The following is a 23,667-nucleotide window of genomic DNA, read 5'->3' on the forward strand; positions in this document are numbered from 1 at the left end:
TGGATGCGGTGGAGGACACTGGTTGCTATGACAGGGTTTAAAGACGACAGTTAGACATTTTGTGAGGACCCTGCTCACTCGGTGGTGTTCTTGCCTGTAACACCCCCTCTCTCTCTTTGCCTCCTCCTCCCTTCTTTCGCCTCTTACGCAGAGAGCAGCGGAGGGTTGTGATTTGCTGGAGCCCCCCTCCCTCTCGGGGGGTAACTTATTACTGGAGCCGGCGGGCGGAGCCGTTTCCCCACACCGATAAATTGTGTGTGGTACAAGTGACGGAGACGGCTACGAAACGTTCCTTTCGCACTTCCTGTGGGGGACAGTCGACTGCATTCTGAGCTAGAAGTGCCCGAGCCACAGCCGCGAAATCACACCCAAGTGAAGCAGGTGGGGGACAGTACCGAGGAGCTAACATGTCTGGAAATAAAGACAGCGACGGCGGCTGGAAGAATTTTATCTGGAATTCAGAGAAGAGGGAGTTTCTGGGACGAACGGGCTCCAGTTGGTGTAAGTACTCGTTCGACAGGTTATCCGTGTGTGCTGTGAAATGACCGGTTCTGTAGCCGGTGTGTGGCAGGGAGGAGACATGTGGGTGTTTAGAGGCTTTTCTCCGGTCTGTTTCCGTGTGTGTGTCCGGACTCTCAGCACCTGTTAGAGCCCAACGGCTCCGACATGCTGCGTCGTGACTTCGCCTTTCAATGGAGTCTGCGGGGAGAAGTTGGTCTGTTAAATCACAAACTCCACCGTGGAACACGAACCCAGCTTCTCTCCCACACACATGCCACAGGTGGAATTTTAACACTATTCCACACTTAGATTATAGCTAGTTATAACGCTAACTAATTATTTACACCGTCCTGCTGTGTGATGTGTGACATTTAAAATGGACCTGTTTAATGTGTGCTAGTTGGAGACGTTTCCCCGAGGCGTCGCACACATGAAGCCGTTCGTTGATAAACGTCCTTTATGAAAAGGTCACCCTGAAGGACAGTGTGGACAGGGCCAGGACTTTTCCAATCAGCCGCCTGGTGAAAGTTGGCTGCTGTGTATTCTCACTGGACCACCGCCTCTTTTTAAATATGGGAGGAGAGAAACCAGAGGACGTTTTATTCCTCCGTGTTAAAGAACAGAAGCGCTAATCTGTGGCTCCTGTACAACGGGGCCCCGGTTATTCTTCAAGCCGCCTTTCACTCAAACCCCCAGATTAACGGCTCTCGTCGTTCTACAGGCTGTTTCTAACACTTTTTAAGGCAAGCCGGTCGGAGAGAGTTGATTTGATAGGATAACGACACAGGCTGTTATATAGTGCCTGTTAATCTCTTTTAAACCGGTTTACCAATTAGGATTTGCTTTCCCCTCCTTCCCCGTGTAAAAGACAGCCGGGTCCGTCTAGGCACCGCTTGGCAATATGGTGCTGTGAGCAGATCACGACTCACATGTCTCAAGGGCCGCCCATCCATCTCCCTGCCATTATACATATACTTCCCTGTGAAGGGAAGGGAGACGTCGATCGGCGCGTTTCCCCCAGTTTAAACCTTGTAATCCTGAATATGTTAGTGAAAGCTCAAATGGGCAGTATGTCTCAGAGGAAAACCCAGTATATATCCTTGTGTGTGTTAACCAAAGTGGCAGGAAAACCTGATTCTGCTCGCCCTCTTATCTGCTCTGTGCTCGTCAATGGCTAACTTCGAGCTAATTCAATGTGGTGTTTAACATTGAAGTGGTGCTACAGATGTGTCAGTCAGCCTGTGAGACTCAGGGAGAGTGATGTCGCACCATTCTGAAGTGAGCCATGTTGTTCTAAAAAAGCAACAGGTACGCACGTCTGTGCCCTTGAGTTGCTGGCGCCATGGCGGCTCATCGATGCAGCCCATTGGAAAAAATGAAATGTGCATTCATCAGTTTGGAGTCAGGTATTAGTATTACAGCTGTTTTCGATGCGGGGAAATATAAGCAGCGCTCATTTCTTCACTCGTGTGTGTTCGTGACGATGTGTGTTCACGTCGACGTTTGGAAGAGGCAGCGTCTGAGGAAAACACCGCAGAGCTGTCGAGACGTCAGTAAAAGTCTGGAGACATGAGTGTGGCGTGGACGTGGTGATGGTCCCTTCACGAGACGCTGCAGCAGTCTGGTGGGGGAGGTGCTCCCCATTCAAACTGCCGCTCACCACTAGTAGGCCAGCTCCTGCGCTATTTACATGTGTGGGCAGCAGTGTTGATGTATGGCCTCTCTGACTACAAAATGGTGTTGCACCCGACCCCACCCCCACACGTGTTCTGACACCAAAATTGATCCCTTGTCTTGTTAAATCTCAAAGTAATTGGCTATAAATGTAATCGTGCTGCTTCAATGCCCTCAGCGGCAGTCAAATAAGCAGTTGTCGGGCAGAAAATAGGAAACACTGACACCTTCCAAGAGACTGACTCACTCCTGATTTTCACTTCCATACAAAAATGTAATTTGTTTTTCAAATAATACAACATGGGCTGATTGTAATAGTTTTTTTCTCTCCTCTTATTGGATCACATTTAAGTCTAAACAACTCTTCAGCATGCGTCAGTCAGTCCAAAGTTTCCCCCTGAACTTGCAACACACAGGAACCATGTCATACATGAGGACTGAGTGATGACAGTGCTCTGCATGGAAACATGCCAGGGTCAATTAAATTGATCAATCAAGAATCTGTATAGTCATCTTCACAAATTGCAGTTTGACTCATAGGTTTGAAGAAGGTGCTTGCGTCATCCTCTGCACTTGACAAGCAACAAGGTAACAAAACTTTTAGCTCAGAGAAACCTCAGAGAGAGCCGCAAGTGAGGGATCCCTACCCCAAGTGCATAGATGGCGCGCGTAACAATAAACAACATGTATGATTCACTCACAAGCTACCAACCCCAATCTGTAACATAATGTTATGTTTCTGAGCCGCAGTTGGAACATTGTGTAAAAGCAATTAATCCTTAAAAAAAAAGATTTGAAAACTCTTAGAGGGCACTATTAATGGCATTTGTAAAACAAGCTTCTCTTTGCATTAAGAAGCAGTCTCAAAGGGGCATAGACGGAGTAGGCCCGAGTGAGTCTGAGATGATTTTCCTGTCCACAGTTTACAGTCTGTGTCAGGAAGTTAGGCTGTGGAGCCGAACCTGTGATCAACCAGTCAAACTGGTTTCACAGTTTTTGTGGTCATGGAAGTTTTACGACCGACATTCAACACAAAATCTACCAAGATCACAAATATAAGAGTGTATTTCCCGCCACTGATCTTGAATGAGAGTAGGCAAACAGGAAATGCTAATTTCAAGTTTCTCCCTATAAAGCCAGGTTAATTTATGTGAGCTCAGTGTTTTTTATACCTAACCTGTTGTAAGTGTTGACAAAATGGGGGAAGGGTCTGCTCTGATGGAAATGACTACTGACTCATCCAGTTGTACCAGAATCTTTGGCACTTCTGCTGTTGCATAATTAGGTTCAAATTTAAATAGGGTGAAACAACTTAGCATTGTTCTCATGTGGCTTTGACAATGAGAAAAAAGGGACAATGTGTGGAGACTGTTTGTGGAGGACCTAATTAATGCCATTCTCATGGTTTCTCAAGTTTTTTTTAAAGATTTGGCACAAGTGTAGTGTCTATCTGGGATAATGAAATCTTTACTCAATTGTTCTCACATCTGGTATATTCTCTTCATTCAAGACAGGAGCTGATCTTATTCTAATGTGTTTAATTTAAAGCTCTAACAAATATTACTTTTTGTTCTCTGATGTTTATTGGTCATGAATGAAAACTAGTTTCTCTATTGTAATAGTCAAAACGTTCATTGCTTTTATTAATTGAGTTTACTAGAATTACATAAACATGGAAAAGCAGCAAACTTGTCACCTTTGAACAGCTCAAATCAGAAATGTTGTTGTATGCCCCTTCACTGGATATAGCGTGGCTGGATGATTTACGGTTGGCTCGTTCATCAATCTGTCTGTCTCATGAACACTGTATCCCAGGCACGCTTTGAGGGAATCTTTTCAAGCTTGTCACAAACGTTTTTTTGAGATTCAAAGATAAACCTGGTCAAAGGCCAATTTCACTGTAACCTAACAAATCGTTTTTGGCCATAACTCAAGAATTTATACACTGATCATGACAAAAAACACTTAATACCTTTTTATTATATTTCTTTAATAAATGACTCTCCTACATACTACACGAGTCTGGAGAGAGGCATACAACCACAATGAAGTAATTCTAGCTGCTTAAATTCCTGAAGCAATTGAATCAATAATCAATGTAGTTGCTGATGGATCAGTTAATTTACATTTTTGTTGAGCCCTTATCATTGTACATGGATTTTAAAGACATTCATTTTCTCCTCTACAGTTAAGATCTTAGCGTTCTACGTGATATTCTACGGATGCTTGGCTGGAATTTTCATCGGGACCATTCAGGCTTTGCTGCTCACATTAAGTGACTTCAAACCCACCTATCAGGACAGAGTGGCTCCCCCAGGTAAATATAATCTAAAATGATTTATTATTCCTCTGCCTTTGCCCTTTCAAATCATGTGCAGGATTGTGAAATTACCTGATATTTGTGTGTGTGGCTCATGCTGATAGATGACTGTTGGGGTGTGCCTTTAAGCAGATACTCTATCACAAGTCTGTCTGACCTTAGATAGGTTCAGCCATTTTGTCCTTCACTACTCTCTGCCACTCAATGTTTCCCCCCTCGGGCAACATGGGAACCGTTGAAGCTTACACCCACTGTGACTGAAACAGCTCACGTGTGCTCTGATCATGCGTCACAGCCTGCGTGTTTACACATTTACATATTCATGCATGGAAGCCGGAGTTTGTAAAGAAGTTTGTAAAAAAGGTTTAGTTTTGTCGCAGCTTAGAGGCCACTAAGCTTGTTTAGCTGGAGGTAAATTCCAACCTGTAATCTTATGAGAACAACACCATTAAACACTGCTACAGTCCCTCTACAAGAGTTTCGAAATTTCCCGCAAGCTTGGAGACGAAGCAGATTTTTTTAAAGTGCAGAGCCTTGTTATGTCGTGTTTGCACAGCACATGCTGTAGCCTCAGTAGTATTTTTAGCAGCCATTGTAAATGAGTGGCTGCATGCACACGAGTTGGTTTGCCTGGCGTTTTGTCTGTCAGCCGTCCACGACTGTTAACAATCAAAGAGCAGCCTGGCAAAGCAACAAAGTAAGTGTGGAGCGCTTTGAGCTGAAGTGAGTTTCCAGCAGTGGCATGATAAAGGAAGCAGTCTTTTTTTTTTTTTTCTGAGCTCAAGCCTGCCTCTCACTCTAGGGCTAAAAGTTTCCATTGTGAGAGAGACACACGTGAGTGTGGCGGGGTGGGGGCAGGGGATTGGTGAACTTTCACAAGGCTCCAAGAGAAATTCTTATGACTGAATGTTAGTTCTCTCTTGTGCACATTTAACGCCGATCTCGCTCATACTTACAGCAACAAAAACAGACCCAATAGTAAAGCTGGAAAAGTTTGATTAATGTTCTGTTTCCTTTCACTCCTCTCACCAATCTCATTCTCTTCATGCCACGCCTCAATGAGGCTTTCTGCACAAGGCCTGTGGAAAATTACTGTTACAAAGAGCTGACAGAGACCATCTGAGGAAATCCCCAAGATCTTACATTGTGTTACATTGTAATGAGCATGGACCAGTATCTCTGGGTCTGACAAAGAACAGCTCGCATGATATAGAGTGCAGCTCCTGTCAGGAAATTCCCTCCTTTTATACACACTGCCTATATATATCATTTCTCAAGTTGTTGCATCAAGTTATCTTTGAATCATTGCATTCCCCTTTTATTTTGTTGTATTTTATCAAAATAAACTATCTGTCTTTCAGGTCTTTCACACACCCCACGCTCCGAGAAATTTGAAATCGCTTTCAAATTGTCTGAGCCGAAATCATATGCGAAGTACGTCGAGAGTGTGGAGAAGTTCCTTAAACAGTACAACCAGGACAGCCAGTCTAATCCGACCGAATTTGAAGACTGTGGAGGCAAGTATAAGCCAATCACCATTCAGGGATTGTCATACTCTCTGGCTGATCCCTGAAGGGTATGTAACAATCGTCAAATCAAGATTTCTCACTGATGTGCATTTAGTACCAATTACTAACTGAATACAGTGCATACCGCCGCCAAGACCCACCCTTATGAAACCACCTTTTAAATTCACAAGATTCTGAATTTTATTTGGATCCTCGCCAAATTGAACACACTCATACATAACAGTTACTTAAAAATATTTTTTTTTTGTCTTGATCAAGCTTCATGAATTATCTCCTTAAAAAATCAACAAACATATTGAAAAACTCATCAAACATCCTGGATATTCCCCCTAGTCCGGATTCGGTTCTTCCTTGGGTAATGTTCACGGAAATTGGTTAAGTAGTTTCGGCATAATGATGCTAACAAACAGATGGAAACATAACTTTAGTGGAGGTAATATGTTCTCGTAAAATAAGTCACCCTAATTTGCATCAAATACAAGTAGGTTTTTGAAAAATATCTAATATATTTACAACATCTGCAGAAGTTCCTGCGACGTACAAGGACCGCGGACCTCTGGAGCATGATCGCGACCAGAAGAAATCCTGTCGCTTCCACAAGACCTTGCTCGACGCCTGCTCAGGGGAAAGCGATACCTCTTTTGGCTTCGCGGAAGGAAAGCCCTGCCTTATTGTCAAGCTCAACAGGATTGTCATGTTCAGACCAAAAGTAGGTATACGCATCCAGCACAACACCTCTGTGGGTCTAACAGACATTCTTTAAACATAGCCTACACCACTCACCAACCTGATGACATATCTGTTGAGATCAACGAATGAACCAGGCATTGTTCACACCTGTAGCACACATCCTGGGTGTTTAATCATTAAAAAGGCATTTCTAGATATCTTTGAAAACCTCAATGTAGTGTGACAGTAATTTTCAAAGTGCATAGTTTCTGAAGACTATGCAGACACTGAAGGTTTTTCTGAACATGTCATTTCTTTAAAGGGACATATAAAAGTATTTTTCCAGACTCACATTTTGTATCTCCAGAAGAAGCTTTCTGATGAATCACCTCAAGTGCTGTTATTAGAGTCAGAATTGGTTGGTTCTTAAGACCACAATTTTGAATTAAAAACACATTTAATTAAGAATGCACTGAGCTGACCATACATCCATAGCTCGCCTGCGGGTAAAATCCGGAGAAGGTGAGGTGCAGTACTAAAATAGTGGAAAACTCTTCTGTAAGGACAAACTTTGGGATTATAAATCAGTAATGCCTCAAATTGTATTATATCCTAAATATTTCAATCGTATGATCCAATGCAGCAAGGTAACTGTGCTGCATTCAAGGTGGCAGCATATGTTCTAAAGACCCGTTTTCCATTGGTCATAAAACCCACTAACAGGTTTTTCTGCAAAAGGAATGGATACAGTCGGCGTTCACTCCCTGGTCAAGTAACCCTACAGTAGAAACAGTTTCTTTTAGCTTTGCTAACTTAACAACCTACTCAGGATGTGGCTCAAATACTCTCACTCTTTTAGGTTCCCGCTAACAATACGTCACTCCCAGAGGCTCTGCAGGGCAAAGACATGCCCAACCTGATCCCCATTCACTGCAAGAATAAGGTACGTTTGATGCGACATCTACCTATGATTTATTAGTGCACTTTAAAAAAGTTTGACTTAAAATCCAACTATCACATTTGTAGAGAGAAGAGGATGCAGACAAGATTGGAGAGATCAACTACTTTGGCATGGGTAAAGGCTTTCCTCTCCAGTACTACCCGTACTACGGCAAACTGCTGCAGCCTAAGTACCTGCAGCCTCTGGTGGCCATCCAGTTTGCCAACATCACTCGGGACCACGAGCTCCGCATCGAGTGCAGAGTTTATGGAGAAAACATTGACTACAGCGAGAAAGACCGCTACCAAGGACGTTTCGATGTTAAGATCACAATCAGCTCGTGACCTCAGCCGTGACGAGCACTCTCATTTTAAAAAACAAAAATAAAATGTAGAGAGAATTAAAGAGTTCAGATATACACCACTAGTCTTTGAACATTCATAATATACAGGACCTACACTTAATCTGTGTGCTTTACACTAGCTTTTCTGTGTGTTTGTCGAGGGTTAGAATGTAAAATACAAAAAGTAGCAATAGCAAATATTTATTCTACTGTAAATGAAAATATTCCTTGAGCCATGGGATGTGTTCATCTATTACTGTAAAACCGCGATTCCACTACTGACGTGTAGCGAGCTGTGTTTCTGTCCCCAGAGTATTTCATCCTGATGTGGTTGCTATATATTTTTGGAGTGTCCAGTGCTGTAGTCTTGTCCTGTTGTAATCTCTTTTGTCTTATGTCAGCTTTAGTGGTCCAAGGTGTGTGCGTGTGCGCGCTCGTGTCTGTGTGCAGGTGTGTTAGTTTATGTGAGCGGGTGGAGTGTGTGTTAATGTGCTCTGTTAACTGAAATACTAGCATGGTACTCTGAACCTTTAAGGCCCATGTAAGAGTAAATGACTGCGCTCCATGGAATCTTTTTGTTGTTGTTTTTGGTGTGTGTTTCTTTATCCAAGTTGTTCATGTTGACAGTGGGAGGATACAAGTGTACAACTTTTCTTTGCCGTTCACTTTAGCTGTAGGATTTGGTTTGATGACATTTCTGTTTGATACTCTTGCATCTGTTCATTCTTAATTCTTAGTGTAGAGCTTTGTGGGTCCAGCCTAGAAGACTGTCACCTCCATGGAAACCGTGGCAACTCAGTGCTTTGAAATCTGTCTTGCTGGCGACATCACGTGACGTGATGCAACTTACTATTGAATGTTTTAGCCATTTTCATGGTGGAAGAATTTTATATTTATGCAGTTGTACATTTTTTTTTCAAAGTGTAATGTATGAATCCAATACCAAAGTCGCTGGTCAAAAGGTTAGAGAATATCAGAGGCAATGCAGTATCCCGTGTAATAAGATGTGTAGTTGGTGTGAAAATACTTAATTCAGTGTTGAAGATCAAAACACTTGTCAGGAGTCTGCTCTTGTCACTATTTAATCTGCATAAGGCTGAAACAATAAACAGACAACTCTCAAGTCCTTGTGTTTGAAGTGAGTGTGTTTTCTCTTCTGCTCATCCATCCAAAATCTTGAAGAAATACTGCACCTAGAAAAAGAAATAACAGTTCATTTAACCGCACGCACTGAATCAAACCCTAACCTCAAAGTATCAGTTTGTCATCCATTGTGCTGCAATCAGAGCAGTCAAGTTTTACAGCATAATTTCTCCTCTGTACACGAGCCCCTTTCTTGGCCACTGTCTAAGTCTTGGAAAATGGCAGCTCAGTCTGGCTAATGTGTAACAAGGGGGCATTTGTTCAGGCCACAGATCAGGAGTTCTCCTGAACAATGACGCTCAATGGGTCAGACCCACTCTCCGTTAAACAATGGTTTTGTTTAAAATTCCTCTGCCATTCTTGTTCTCCTCAAAACCAGTGTGATCTAAGGTTGACCCAGCCCACAGAGCGGAGTCATGAGACTCAGCTTCACAGAGTTGAGGGGGTTTCGCAAGGTAGCTACTTATGCATGGACTGAACGACAATGAGGAAACCTATGTGCAGGGGCACAACACAGTGGGTGTACTCACTCGTACAGTGTGTACGAGTGAGTGAGTCAGTGAAATGCCACCCACCTCTAGAACACCATCCTCTGGGAGGTCTGTGCAGTGGACGCTGTTCTTCACTTTGTCTTTGCCATAGAGAGCACGCAGTGTGCCTGGACGAAGGTGCCGCGCAATTTCCTGTTGAATGAAAACATCTGGATTGATTGATTCACTGATGAAACTGACAAATTCACATGTATTAGATTCAACTAAATATCCCAATATCAGGTTGACAAGGTGTTTCGAAATGGAACATCCTAGTCTGTTGCAAGTTCCTCACACAGTGATTACTCAGCAGCTGAACATGTGATATGTAGAGGAAAAGACAAAACACTGACACTCAGCAAATATTTTACACTGAATGTAGGAAGATAGATTAACATGACCTAATTATATTTCAAAATGGATGACAAGCTAACCTATAATACTGCGAATGGGTATTGATAAATGTCCTTTACTACTAGTAAGATTACTAACTGATTAATTACATATTCCATATTGGCTTATAAATATTTATAATGAGATTTTCTGGAGTTGCAGCTTAAAATGGACGTGGACCTCCACCTTAACAAGCCATACACCATTCCATACTGTTTAATAGGTTCTCATCACTACACACTAAAAATATAACTACAGAGACATGTTCATTTCACAGCTAAGCAAAGTTCTGCTTTATATTGCTCCTAAACATTCAGCACTTCCTCTTCTCACGTGGCGTGTTTCCTTTCAACACGAGACACTCCCAAGGTCAAAGCTGGGCTCTGTTGCCCTTTGCTACTTGGTGCCTCCAGGAAATGAGACCCTCCCACAGGGTCCACCATCAGGGGAAGGACAATGTGAATAATTAATTCACAGAGATGGCTATAAACTCCAAAGGAATGTTGACATTATGTAACATAGTGCTTGTGTAGTGCCTCATACATAGGGGAAAGCCATGTATCACACGCAGGTTAAAAGGTTGGCAAAGAAAATAAACTGAAAACCGATGAAAACGAACCACTGTCTGACCTCAAGTCTTTTTCCAGTTTTTCAGGGATAAATATATACAAGATAGAAATACAGTTGTTAAACTCCACCAATATAAAATAATCTGATGGGGCCTTGTAGGCTGTTTTCCTATGACAAGCTTTTATTCTCTGGTGGTTTATAAGAGCGGACAGAAAAGACAGGAATAAGGTTCAAGGTCATAAATCCACTGAGCCTTCTTCTCAAAGCCTTATTGTCTTTTAAAACGAATACCCTTGTGGAAAACATTCTCCTGGTTTAAATAACTGTACCACACAACACGGAACTGACAATTACACAAAGGATCATGTGAACAGAGGAAGGATCATGGGAACTGTGGATCCCCGGGATCAATTGGGTTCTATTTTAAGTTTGGAAAAAACTTATTTTCATCTTCCATCCATAATCTATAAGGCTTATCCTGTAAGAGTTGCAGGGTGGATGGCTGGAGCCAATCCCAGGGGCCAACATCATAGACACACAACCATTCAGGCTCACATTCACATCTACAATCAATCACCCCTTATCCCTCCATGGGTTTGGACTGTGGGAGGAAGCTACCCGGAGAAAACCCACACAGACGATGGCGAGTGTGCAATCTGATTGTGAGACGACAATGCTAACCACTACATAACAATTACACATTTGTTATGTTTTATTACAATGGCCAATAAAACACAGCCTCACTGAGCTGAAACTGGAGCTTTTCATCATGCTTCTCTGCACCTTATCCTTCTGCTCTCAAATCTTTTTTCACAACAAGTCTGTCAAAATTCCCCAATCAATAGAATGCCAGGTGAAAAGATGAAGAATAAAATTACCCGCCCTCGTTGTGGCTACATTTGCTGTTGCTGGCCATAAAATAAGAGGGAAAGAAACAGGGCGTTGTCTATTTCTAAGCACAAACGGGGTCAATTTGAATGCGAGCGCAGGGTTTTGAGTGGGAACATTTCAAAATCTGAACATGAAAGTAGTCATGCTCAGAGGGGAGGGAAGGAAAAAAAAGCATGACACACTCATAATACGTATACAAGTCTGTTCAGACTCAGTTTGTGTCTGACAAAGCTAAACACAACATCCTGCGCAGGAATATCTGCAAAATGTGTCCGGGCAGCAACATGTCCTTTACATGTCCCCTGCCACGTGAGACTGAGGCCGAACACAGCAGGGGGAAATTAGAGGGAGAGCTACCTAGATAAAATAACTCTTTTCTGAAGCAGCATTCGGTGTAATTGAATCAGTTTCCCATGAGTGACCTGCTGTCAGAGTTTAATTTGATTTGAATGAGTCCCATAGGGTGCTACACTGATGTCCCTGTAACAGACTGGCTTGTGTGGCCAGTGATGTCTGGGGCAGAGTGACCTGTGTATACACGACCGTCCATTAAAAAGTCTCATGTGCGGTCCGGTCTGTGTGAGGGAAACACTGAAGCCTAGAACTGGGCCCTTTTCTACTGGGAAACACCTGTGTGAGGTTTTTATTTGACGTGATATGTAAAGACCAAGCATTCTTTATCAAATGATTCCCCTCCCCCTGGTCCAGGTACTTATACACATACATTGCAGCCCCCCTCTGTACATACTGCTAAAAGACAACCGCTGCTGGAGACATTTAAAATACTTTTGGTTTCCTCCATAATGTAACCAAACAAAGTTTGCTCCCCCCATACCTCACAGAAGAAATACCAAGGCAAGCCAACAGTGGATAAAGGTATCACGGTAATCTCAACAGCATATAAAATACTTACAAATACTTACACATAAAATGAAAGTGGAAGTCGTAAAAATGCTTCATAGAGCCTTATAACTGATAACTCTTCTTTCAAAAAAAGTAATAAACATCCTTTTACTTACGCTTTTATGACCGTTATATTGTTTTTATTCATTTATTACTACCACTACTACAACTGTTAGCACATTGCCTCCTCCGCACATTTTTCTTCCTCTCAGTGACTAACTGGATAAAGATTCGCAGCCTGTTTTGTTTTATGTATATAACATGATGTGAATACAAAAGCCTCCTTATAAAGCAGATCTTACATCACAGTGGAAACTATTTCTACCTGCTTGACAGTAGTTATAGTTTCTCCTAATCAGCATCATATTGTTGGTTTAATCAGAATAAGGCTACTTGCATTTCCACTCAGATTAATTTTTGAGACCAGAGCACTAAATTTAGCACAGGAGCCACCGGGTTCCACAAAAGCATTACGCAGATGGATCAAAAAATCAATGAGCAAAACCTATTTAATGTTGGCCTCATATAACAGGACATTTAGGGCCTACTTGATCATCTATCTCTGTGAGACAGAGAGGCAACACAACATGTTGTGAGCACTGCTAATAGAGATGTTTAAGTTCGATTGAGTGGCTCATTAAAAATTTGTGTAGAAAAATAAAACCTTATGGAAGAGGCTGGGCCAGGACTGTCTAACAGAGGACTGCTGTGTCCGTCCACTCTGATATCAGGACACATCACAAGACACAATACACTAGGATCCTTTATTGAAAGATGTGTGGCCCCTATGCTGAAAACTTCTTATGACAAAAATGTCGGTTGCAACTGCTCGCTCCTCTCAAATAAACCCAGTCATTTAAAAAGTCCACCATCAGGTCTAACATGATGAAGTGTTTGAGGTCACTTCATCCAAACGACCAGCTGCACAGTCATACGTTTCTTCACACACGACCTGTGCTATTTATGGATTGGTGCCTAGTCAACTGGAATGGATCAATATCCTGTTCTCATCACAAAAAGCAAACACTAAAGCAGACAGACATTCTGACCTCTTCATACAGACTGAGGTTACACTGATTGTCCAGTCCAATCTGTCCACATGATAATGACGTCTGGAGAGTCGGCACACACACCGAGTTTAAAGAGACAAACAGTCTGTACTTTGGTGTTTTATCAGAACAATGTTACGTGGCGTCACATGTGCCCTGCTGGTGACCTCATCAGCTCGCCTCTCACACACTGATCTAGTTTGTGACTTTTACTCAGAGTTCTCAGAGCTGCTGTGACTTCCCGCTTATCTCCAGGATCAAATGACTGAGCTCAGCTGAAGAGCAGGAGTGTGAATGTTTAGGTTATTTGTAAGATAATACCGAGGTGAGTCTGAGGTCGCGGCAGGATCGACCTCGCAGTTAGTCACTCAGTCAGGTCCGAAGCAATCAAAGAGGTTACAGAGGACGGAGAGAGAGAGGGCGGAATACAAAGTGGAGCAGCTGAAGGAGGGCAAATTATGCTAATTTAAACATTCATTTATAGTTAGAATAATATTTTTTTAATAATTGGTTTTAATAACCCACTGGATTTAAATATAATGTCTGGATGCATCACTGTGATTATTTCAATGTTGCTCTCAATAATAAATTATAATGCCATTTATAACACAGGGTTGGTAATCCTGGAAAAACTAGCGGGGCTAGGCTACAGTGAGAAAAGGCAAAAGATGCATCCCACCCCTTCCCATTGGTCCTCTAGTCTCAGGTCATGAACGCTCACTGCCTGAAAACTGTCCGAATATTTATTTTCTTCCTTTTTTCGCCCACAAATGGATTTATTGAGAGCTATGAGTACGTGAGGAGGATTTCAACAAATAAGATAAAAAATGTTTCAGAAACAACTCAGCAACCCCACCCTAAATCTAAAAGATGCAATGATTACACACAGGGCTTTACAGTGCAAACCAGGGCCAGGTCTGATGTGGGTGACTACTAAACAGAGGGCAGTAGCAATGGCTTTATTATTTTGGCGTCAATGAGGTATAGGGTCATGTGACCTAGAAATCATTAGCTAATTAACAAAGCCCCTTCCTGCTCAGCAGCTTCAATGTCAGTAACATTCGGGCTGTGGTCTGCACGGCTGATGGTTAAGCAGAGAATTTTTATAAACAATGTGACCAAATACAAAAATAATCACAAACAGAAGGGAAAGCCGAGTCACAGACAAACACTGAACATGTAGGGGAACTGTGCAGGTGGATGCAGTCCCTCCTTTTTAGTGTAAGCACAGTAGCACACAATGATTAAAAGGCAAAGCCTCTTATCATTAGATTTCACATCACGCACCGGCACAGCCCTGCAGCACTGGTTCCACAGCACCCAGGAACATGCATGAATGTGTGTTTTCATGCACACAAGCTCACACTGGCCCCAACACACACACAGTCTATTTCACGAGCCAACTCTTATCTAATCGCATAAGCCACAAAATGTTTACAGCGTACACAAGGACTAACAAAGACTTCCAGTTCCTCTCGTCTGATTCACCATTTTTTAAATGAATGAGCTCGAAATCAAATACTGAGATCAGCTGAAATTTATGAATGTGGGGCTCCTCATACACCCACTGGTGTGTTTTTTTTTTCCTACTGCAGATTTATCCCAGATTACATAAAGTCTGAACCTGTAGCCAGGCTTATGTACAAGACAGAAGAAATATATTGTGTGCTCTGGCTTGACTAACATTCACAAATAAAAGACAAGGAGCTGTACAAGCCTTAAAACAGGAGAATAAAAGACTAACACTCCTGAAACTTTGAATAAGGTTAACTAAAGAAACGTGTTCAGTAGAAAAAATGGCTGCAAGATATAACCTCTGAGGACCGACTAAACGTAAGAAACATGTGTACCTTCACTCAGAGAAGGATCTAGTTTAGAAGAGAGTGAGGAAATAAGAGACCATTTTGAATATGTTTTGACTCACTGGATCAGCAGGTCCACAGAACTCCCTGAATGTCTGCGGCGCGTCGGTGCCATGGATCTCCAGGACCATGCAGGGTCCAGTACATAGCTGGGTCACCATACTCTGCAGGTGGAGGTGGGAATACAGTAAATACTGTGATTATGCGACTTTTCAATGAAAATAAATAATTACACTTATGATGATAAAAAGCATCATGAGGCTACTGACAACATCTGCCACACCTTTAGTGACTGTTTAAGATCCTGACAAAAGAGGAGATGTTTGCATTTGCGTTACTATCAGAAGTAGCAATTTTCAGATCTACGATGCAGGTAGCTGCCATGATTGCACAACAATGTGCTGTTTATACTCACAAGATACTCTGTCACAACACCTTTGTAAATTTCATAGAATTCTTCTGCATTGGCTCGGTCCACATTGAACTGTCAGGATATCAAAAGAGTAGAGGAGGCAGTGAAATTTTGTCAGTGAAGCGAGAAGACTGTGATTTGAAATGTAAGAACAGTCCAATTATCGTGAAACAACTCGTGTAGTTTCCATAATGAATTAACAACATCAAGGATATGAGATTGGATCCTTAGAACAAATGTGCAGCATCAATCAAAGCACTAATTCTAATCCCATTACATTATCCTTATGTGCTACAGGGATTGATGTATTTTTGTGCTGCCGACCAGAATGTGCATCACATCTGATGTGGCAAAACGAATGGACTGTGAGAGGTCACCGTTGGCAGCAGGGACGCTGACTTCCATTATGAGGTCAGGCTGGGTCAGAGCAAATCAATACAGGACACAAACAGGTTACATGAGTATGGCTGAGATATATGTGGGCGTATGAGCAAACTAATTAACTTTAGAGCAGATTTACATGAACACAATGAAGGGGTGTACGGCAGATCGAAGCACAAAGACATGAAATATTGAATTAAAGTAAAACTTTTACCATCTGAAGAGCTGAGATTTCAAATCCAGCCGCCGATATGGAGTTTAGGATCTTCCCCGTCAAACCTGTGAACACATCAGAGCTGTTGATGTCTGTGAGCTTTAATGGGCTTTTCTACAAGTTAACACATAAACTAACAAATAAACAGTTTAGTGCTGCAATAAAATCTTCAGTCTGATATTTAAACAAGTCTGTGGAGCAGCAGTCACAGTTCTCATTACCCAATCAAACATGGTTCTTATCCTTATTTAATAACATAAGTGGTAATTATTGAATGTGCTGCTTAAGAAGGGATTATAATGCAGTATTATCATATAGTGCAACATCACATCTCAGTGTCTCCTTTATAAAACAGATGTGCCGTCTCTTAGAGGAGACCAGTCAGTCAACACATTACAGATAGGGAGTTTTATCTCTCGTCACTGTGGCCATGCATTGATGTAAAATTGGTGGAGCTATAGGGACAAAGGTGCATCAGTGACAGTGAAGGTCAGACTGCTGCACAGCACATGCACACGCATATGCAAGCACACATATATACACACACACACACACACGCACACACACACACACACACGCACACACACACACACAGTCTAATTGAAAGTGGGGGCTAGTCTCATAATCTCAGCCAGACATCGTGATAACAAGGGGCCTGAGTACTCGTCAGGCTGGACACCGACTACATTTTCCACTCTTTCTGGAGGAGGCTGTTGTGTAATCGTGACTTTCCGTTTGGACCAGGTGCCGCGCCAGCATTGATGAGCTTCTCTTATTTGAGTAATGGTTCAGTCAAAGCTCGGTTGCATGTGTACGATGCAAGTAACCCCCCCCCCCCCTCCCCCGAGTCCCCTGTGCCCTCCCCAGGCAGCAACCTGCAGAGGAGAGGCACACACTCAACGCAGCTCCCAAAAGCAGCTGGTGCTGTTGCTAGGAGATCCTATTCTGGGTGCCTGGCAACAGAAGCTTCTCTATTCCAGTCATGTCTGATTGCATTTTCAGACACAACTTCCTTTGTCAGCACCGTGATTGGGTGCGCCCTGCACACGTAGCTGTGGCGTACATTAGCCTCTTAAGTGATCTTGAGGGAAATCAGAGCAAGCTTTCTGATTGTGCTGGTCTCAGAACTGAATTAAGATCCCAGTTTGGGCTTCGCTCGACCAGTCACCCACACTGAGTTACTATTTTGGGATTAGACCACAAGTGTCAGCACACGTCAGGAGGTAAACAGTGTGGGCAAATTAAAATATAGAAAATACTGTAATCGGAGCAATTTATGACCTTTCAACGACGCAACTCAAAAACTAAATAATTAAGTTCTCCATCTTCAGCTTCACCTTTTTAAGTGAACCAACAAAACAAAACAAGAAAGAGCTTTGAAAATATTTTCATATGCTGACACAAATCCTAATTTTATACCATGGTGCATGTCTGTTTTGAAGAAATGTATTATTGCAGGTGATTTCGAGTTCAGTTGATCTATCGTGGCCTGCAGCAGAATAAAACGTGCCTTTACTTGTGTGTTTGTTTCTTAACGGTTCCTTTCTCATAGACCTTTCTCACACGAGACATTTTGACTTGTCAAAACAGGAAAAGCACAGGTGCAACTCCGGTAATAACAACAATCGTGGCACCATTCCATATAGGTGTGATAGAAAGTCCTTTTCAACTAGCAGTTTGCATAGGATCAGGGTCCTGGCACACCTACATATACACATGAGGAGTAATTAAAGATTACACAACATTAAATGGTCCATTCGGATGAACACTTATATCAAGTCAATTCTGCCTAGTCCTTTTTATGAATGTATTCCCTTTCAGATTTCCCTGTTAAATAGACAGCTCAAGTTAGGACAAAAGTCTCCTTATTAAAATGTCTTCTCAGCTCAGAATGTTCACCTTATATTTTGTCATGTGTTCTTTTGAAAAAAAGAGAAAAACAAAGCACAAGAACATGCGAGGAGACTAAATATAAATCCAATCCTATATCAAAGAAATTACTGCCAAGCGGAACACTCCAGGATAGGACCATAGATCAGATTCATATATATGGGCGTAGGCTGACCCTCTTGACTTTAATGAACTGTGTCTGGTCTCAAACTGTATGTCATGAAACCAGTCCAGCCAACCATGCCAAAACACTTTGTGTGCATACTTCAGCTCTATACTGGGACTTTCACATTTCACAGGTCACAGCTCCAGTGGCATGCTCCATGAACACGGATCAGTGCAGGGATTTGGACAAATCCAAAGTGAAATTTGGTAACCATGTAGTGCCTCTGTGTGACACCAACCCATTAACAGCCACAGGTAGAAGAGCCTATACAAGTCAGTGGAATTCGTTTTATAAAACATCTACATCTTAAACTGGGTTAATTGTGGATTTTTACACAGCTGACATTTGTGAAATGAGTAGGTAGATGTATAGGCATAAATAAATACTGCTAATTTTAGCTGTAGCATTATGGATGATGAAAATCTTTATACATCACAGTAAGTATATGGGCTCCTTACCTTCTGATATGGCATGAGGTTTGATGATGCAGCATGTGCAGTCTGTACAGAGAGCTGTGTTAGCGGGACCATGGCCAATTGTGGACGGGAAAAAAAATTCAAGCTCCTAATAAACAGAACAAACAGAATAAATGTAGGTGAAAATATCTAACAGTGTGGAGCATGGGCACGTATGAACATGAGCATGTACTTTCGCTGCTGCAGCAAGCGAGTCAGAGCCGTGGCCAATGTTTTTGACGCCATCTGTTCCAAACTGGGCACGGGCACTCTGCGGTGCCTCCCTCCGTGCCACAGCCGAGTCTGTGGGTCCCACGAGCTTCCTCCAGGTAGACATGGCCTCATCACCCATCAGCTCCATGGCAACTACAGGGCCCGAGGTCGCAAACTGCACCAGGTTACTGCAAAACGAATTGTTCATTTAAAATGGCATATTTACAGGCAGTAGGCCAGCTGCATTACATGTGGTACAATGTCACTACAATGTCATCAGGATGATCTTCACGGGCTCAGTTAATGATACTGGCCGGCAATAGAAAATCTTCTATTGCTGTTTGCACTCGCTCAGAATTGGAAAATCATTAACAAGGGCACTCACTTGAAGATAGGCTTTGAATGGTGTTCCACATAAAACTCTGCCGCTTCTTTCCTGTCATTCAAGAAAACCATAAACCAGGGAGTTAATAAGTGTTAATAAGTGACCAAATTATCTCAAGTAGTCAGTAAAACTCTGTGTGACAATCTAATGAAAAAGACATTAACAAAGGTCAATAGTATTTATGAGTGCAATTGGTTTAGACTTTCTTAATAATAGAAAAACAAGATAGATCTGAGGTGACCGTACTTAAATAAAACGTTTTTTTCTATACCACCACTCAGGACTTTGAGGTCGTGTCCTCAGATCTTTGGGGTGAATTATGGGAGTTTTAGCAACATGCTGAGAGTTTACATAGTAAACACTTCTACCTTTCTGGAAAGAGATTCTGTAAACTGGTTCTAATTATAGAGAAAACTGAGACAACATTCTGAAAAATGAGCTGATTAGATCAGGTTTATAAGAAATTAGTGATTTCAGAGGAATACCTGTGAAAGAACTGCAGAGGAATATAGCGATATATACTTAAGGTCAAAAGTCCTCATTATATCAATTCACGTTTTAAAGACATTTACTGGTTCAACAACGCAATTACACCAGGAGCTAGAAATTAATTAGATGCTACCATTGACAGGCTCTTGCAAAGCCATATGTTCCTAATGAGTGTGAGACAGTCCATCTGTTTATGTGAGAATACTGGCACCACACAGCCCGTCTGCCTCTGTGACAAGAGTTTGTCTGATACTTCACCTGTAGTATCATTAGACTCTGCCCAGCGGGACTTTTCCCTTACCAAGTGAGCTTTGTCATTTTGGCTTTGGTCACAATCAGGTTGGAGGAGTATATCATTTCAAGGACATCTCCGATCTTTGTAGCAACGTCTGGCTTTATCAAAGCAAGAGTCCTAGAGAAACAGGGAGAGAAGGAAAATATACCACATAAGGAGAGAAAATACATCAGGATGTGAAGGGATCATATCTGATACTACACATAACCGGAGACAACTTATCATCTGACATCATGACGGAAACACTCCCGCTCTACAGTGATATAAATATATTTTGATTTCATATCATATTTACATGTTAATTTATCCATTATTTAACCAGGAAAGTCCCGTCGAGGGTCAGGGAATCATGGTCAAGAGAGGCAGCAATGAAATAAACTTTTCAAATACGTATTACAAACAGGGACATATAACACAAAGAAATAACATAATAAAACATAGCAAACATGTAGGGATTACTAGTCTTGTCTGTATTTTACCTCAATATACATCGGACAGAAGTGCTGTGCTGGTTGATTGTCCGTGGTTTATTGTTTTATGAATTAATCATACATTATTAAGCCAGTTTTTGACTTTGTGATGAAAGTAATAAACAAAACAGGTTGCTTTGGTATTGTAGTCGAAAGGTAAGTATTGTAGAAGCAACCCTTTAAAGAGTTATCGTTAAAGAATATTGTTTACTTTGCAGTGGATCACAAAATAAATCTATTTTACCATGCATCACTGACCAAACTGATCTAAGTATGTGAAAAAGACCTTACATCAAACTATAATAGTAAAGGTTGATAGCAATTTCCCAAAATATGTTGCAGCCAATCAAAAAATTCAATTGATTTCCCATCTCGCACCATTCTGGTATAGTACACTGAACAGAACATGTAAATAATATACGAAGAAAGATTATGAGTCACCCTTGAAAGGTTTCATTTCAAGTGGCATGTAACTGGAGGATATTTGGATAATGTGGACTTATCACATAAAATAAACAAGCATACCTTTCTTTTTTGCTGCCAAGTTTGTTTGCTGTGTATAGATCCCCATAGTCAGTCAGATTAAGCTGTCTTGACAAAACGTTCACTCGATTCCCAACAAACAGGTCCTCTTGATGGAGGTCGTCGTATACGGTCCTTCTCAAAAAGACTCGCTGGTTCTTTACATCAAACTACAGAAAACAAAATCATTGTTGGTAGTTTAAAAAAAAATTAAGAACTTTCAGCAATAAACATGACATCTTGTAAATCTAAAATCTGTCTTATGCTGTCAGATGACATTTATATATTGTCTGGTGAACTTCCACTATAGGTAACACATGTATTGTTGAATGCAGTAGTAACTATATACCATTTCCACTGAGCCATCTTTGGGGTAGTAGAACAGTTGGTATAGCCGCAGGAGAGCAGCAATGGGGTCATACCACTCCGCATTAAAAGCAAAGCGTTCCTCCTAGTAAAGTTAAAGACAATATCAAAATCAGATTAATGAAGGGCACAAAATATCTAATACACAGGTCTAAAAGACTAAAGTAAGAAAAAACAGGAGGCTCTGACTCAGTAACAAATATGATTAAGATGTTTATATGTTTAGTCCCCTCTCCCAGAAAGAAATTAAATCTTTTTTCACAATAATCTTAAATGAGAAGAAGAAAAACACTGATTTGTGTGAGTCAACCATTTGAAATTGAAGAGATATTCCTGTAAGGGTAAACAGCTCCATGTTTTTTTTGTAGACTTACACGTCCTTTAAGTTTGTAAAACAGCCACATCAGTAATGTTTGGGAAGTTTTATTCCATTTACTATAACTCTCATATGCTTTACATTGCTGTGAATTATTTCCAATGTATTGTTTTGGCATTTCATGTTTTTTAACGTGTCTTTTAGCCTACTTAACACTCATCAGCGCTGAAAATGTATTTCAGAGAATTGAAACTAGTTGGTACAGAACAGTGAACACCATGTTACTTTTAGAAAATACTGAAGTAGACTTTTCAACCTAACAATCAACTTTACGTCCACAGAGCAATGACTAAACTTGCACAAAACTAAACGTACAACTGATGTGAATTGTGTTAGATTACATAAGAAATGTAATGCAAGCTAATTTAAAGCATACAAAAACACCAGTATGTTCTTTAAAAGTATTTTTTTAATAAGCCTACTTCAAATCAAAGAAATGCTATCAAATGACATTTGTTTGGTGACCGTTAACAATTTAAGAGGGATTAAGGAATTATCTGATATAAACACTCGTGTGATGACAGATCTGACATGATTTGTATTATCTACCAAAAACAATTCGGACTTGTGAGCACTGTCAGAGTGACCTGTGTTTGGTTTCCAGCTCCGTCTGTACAGACAGTCACCATGGGAGCTCTAGTTTCCTGCCACAGTCCAAAGTCACGCAATCAGGTGAATAGGCGACTTCATCCTGACCCTCGTGTGAGTAGGTGTGTGTCTGTGAAGGACAATGAGTGTCCACAGCGCTTCCTTGTATTCTGCCCATTGTTAACTTGAAAAAGCTCCAGCCCCAATGACCTTGACCCCGTAAATAAAATAAACAACGCCTCTCTCCTGCTCTACAAACACACAGGGTTTGATGTAAACTCTAAGTATTTAGGTAATGATGGGTGGAGTTATCTTAATGAGCTAAAGATCCAAGAATGAGATGTTGTGTCTAGCACACACATATTTACAACCTCTTGGAGATATGTTATGTTTTATCCTGTTCTATTAATCCATTATTACAGGACAGTCAGAATTAATGTACACTGAAGCCACTACCTTGACATCAGTGTCTTGCCAAAAGGCACTTCAGCAGAGCAGGCGCTCTTTGTGATTGTGTTTCTTCTTTCACTGAATCAGCCACATAGTTTCTTTTTGTCTACAAGTTCCAAAGACTATAAGTGTGTGCCTGCAAGCTAGCTAACTGAAACAGTTTGGTTCTTTACAGTGAGAACCATGGCCACCCTGACCAACATGCTGATATTGATAAACCATCCAGCTATAGAATAGCTTAGAGTAGTTATAACTTATAAGCTATAAACTAATAACATTAGCATATCTGCTGTGTTATCCTGTGGTTGATATGCTAACATTAGCAAACAAGCTTCCGTATCAGCACACCGCTGTTTCTCCCGGTATCGTATAGTTCACAAAGTACGTTCATACGATAAAAGACGAGCAGTGATTGTTAAACTTACCATTTTCAGAAACTAGCGACTACTACGCCACGATCTGTTGTCACGTTGCTACCGTTACCAATAAGGCAAGCTCAAATCGTGGCAGCGGCAGATCGTAGAGGAACTTCCGGTGTCAACGGAAACTGCCACTGATGTGTGAATACGGTGTGGTGTGGTGTCACACTGTCAAAAGGAAGGCAGGTACCTTTGATGCCACACTGTTTGGAGGCAGCTGTCACGGTTGCAACAAGTGTTTGGGGACACAAGCAGATTA

At 41.5% G+C, this 23,667-nt stretch overlaps 2 protein-coding genes across 3 annotated transcripts; one reads left to right on the forward strand and one right to left on the reverse strand.

Annotated features, from left to right (window-relative positions):
* The first annotated feature begins 240 nt into the window (after positions 1 to 240).
* atp1b1a (ATPase Na+/K+ transporting subunit beta 1a) lies at positions 241 to 9,099 on the forward strand. Its single transcript, XM_053429732.1, has 6 exons — positions 241 to 501; positions 4,364 to 4,492; positions 5,857 to 6,012; positions 6,549 to 6,733; positions 7,553 to 7,636; positions 7,720 to 9,099. The coding sequence occupies exons 1-6, from the start codon at positions 408 to 410 to the stop codon at positions 7,975 to 7,977; spliced, it is 906 nt and encodes a 301-aa protein (XP_053285707.1). The 5' UTR covers positions 241 to 407; the 3' UTR covers positions 7,978 to 9,099.
* Positions 8,333 to 23,539, reverse strand: nme7 (NME/NM23 family member 7). Of its 2 annotated transcripts, XM_053429729.1 has the most exons (12): positions 23,415 to 23,539; positions 21,559 to 21,660; positions 21,213 to 21,379; positions 20,224 to 20,334; positions 19,434 to 19,484; positions 19,029 to 19,236; positions 18,839 to 18,944; positions 16,325 to 16,389; positions 15,733 to 15,801; positions 15,380 to 15,481; positions 9,695 to 9,802; positions 8,333 to 9,169 (listed from the first exon to the last, which is right to left on the reverse strand). In XM_053429729.1, exons 1-12 carry the CDS (start codon positions 23,415 to 23,417, stop codon positions 9,137 to 9,139), a joined length of 1,125 nt encoding a protein of 374 aa, XP_053285704.1. In that variant the 5' UTR covers positions 23,418 to 23,539; the 3' UTR covers positions 8,333 to 9,136. The 2 variants fall into 2 exon arrangements, with proteins under 2 accessions (XP_053285704.1, XP_053285705.1); XM_053429730.1 differs by lacking the exon at positions 15,733 to 15,801.
* Between the last annotated feature and the right edge of the window lie 128 nt (positions 23,540 to 23,667).

The sequence above is a fragment of the Pleuronectes platessa genome, chromosome 9, assembly GCF_947347685.1.
Source record: "Pleuronectes platessa chromosome 9, fPlePla1.1, whole genome shotgun sequence".
Classification (NCBI taxonomy): Eukaryota; Metazoa; Chordata; class Actinopteri; order Pleuronectiformes; family Pleuronectidae; genus Pleuronectes; species Pleuronectes platessa.

Excerpts from the sequence above, each read along its gene's own strand:
- atp1b1a (XM_053429732.1), top strand. The coding sequence starts at position 408 with ATGTCTGGAAATAAAGACAGCGACGGCGGCTGGAAGAATTTTATCTGG. Across the intron at positions 6,734-7,552 it reads TTGTCATGTTCAGACCAAAA|GTTCCCGCTAACAATACGTC; the intron begins GTAGGTATACGC and ends TCACTCTTTTAG. Across the intron at positions 7,637-7,719 it reads CCATTCACTGCAAGAATAAG|AGAGAAGAGGATGCAGACAA; the intron begins GTACGTTTGATG and ends TCACATTTGTAG.
- nme7 (XM_053429729.1), bottom strand. Across the intron at positions 19,237-19,433 it reads CATTCAAAGCCTATCTTCAA|TAACCTGGTGCAGTTTGCGA; the intron begins GTGAGTGCCCTT and ends TTCGTTTTGCAG. Across the intron at positions 15,802-16,324 it reads AAATCTCAGCTCTTCAGATG|TTCAATGTGGACCGAGCCAA; the intron begins GTAAAAGTTTTA and ends ATATCCTGACAG.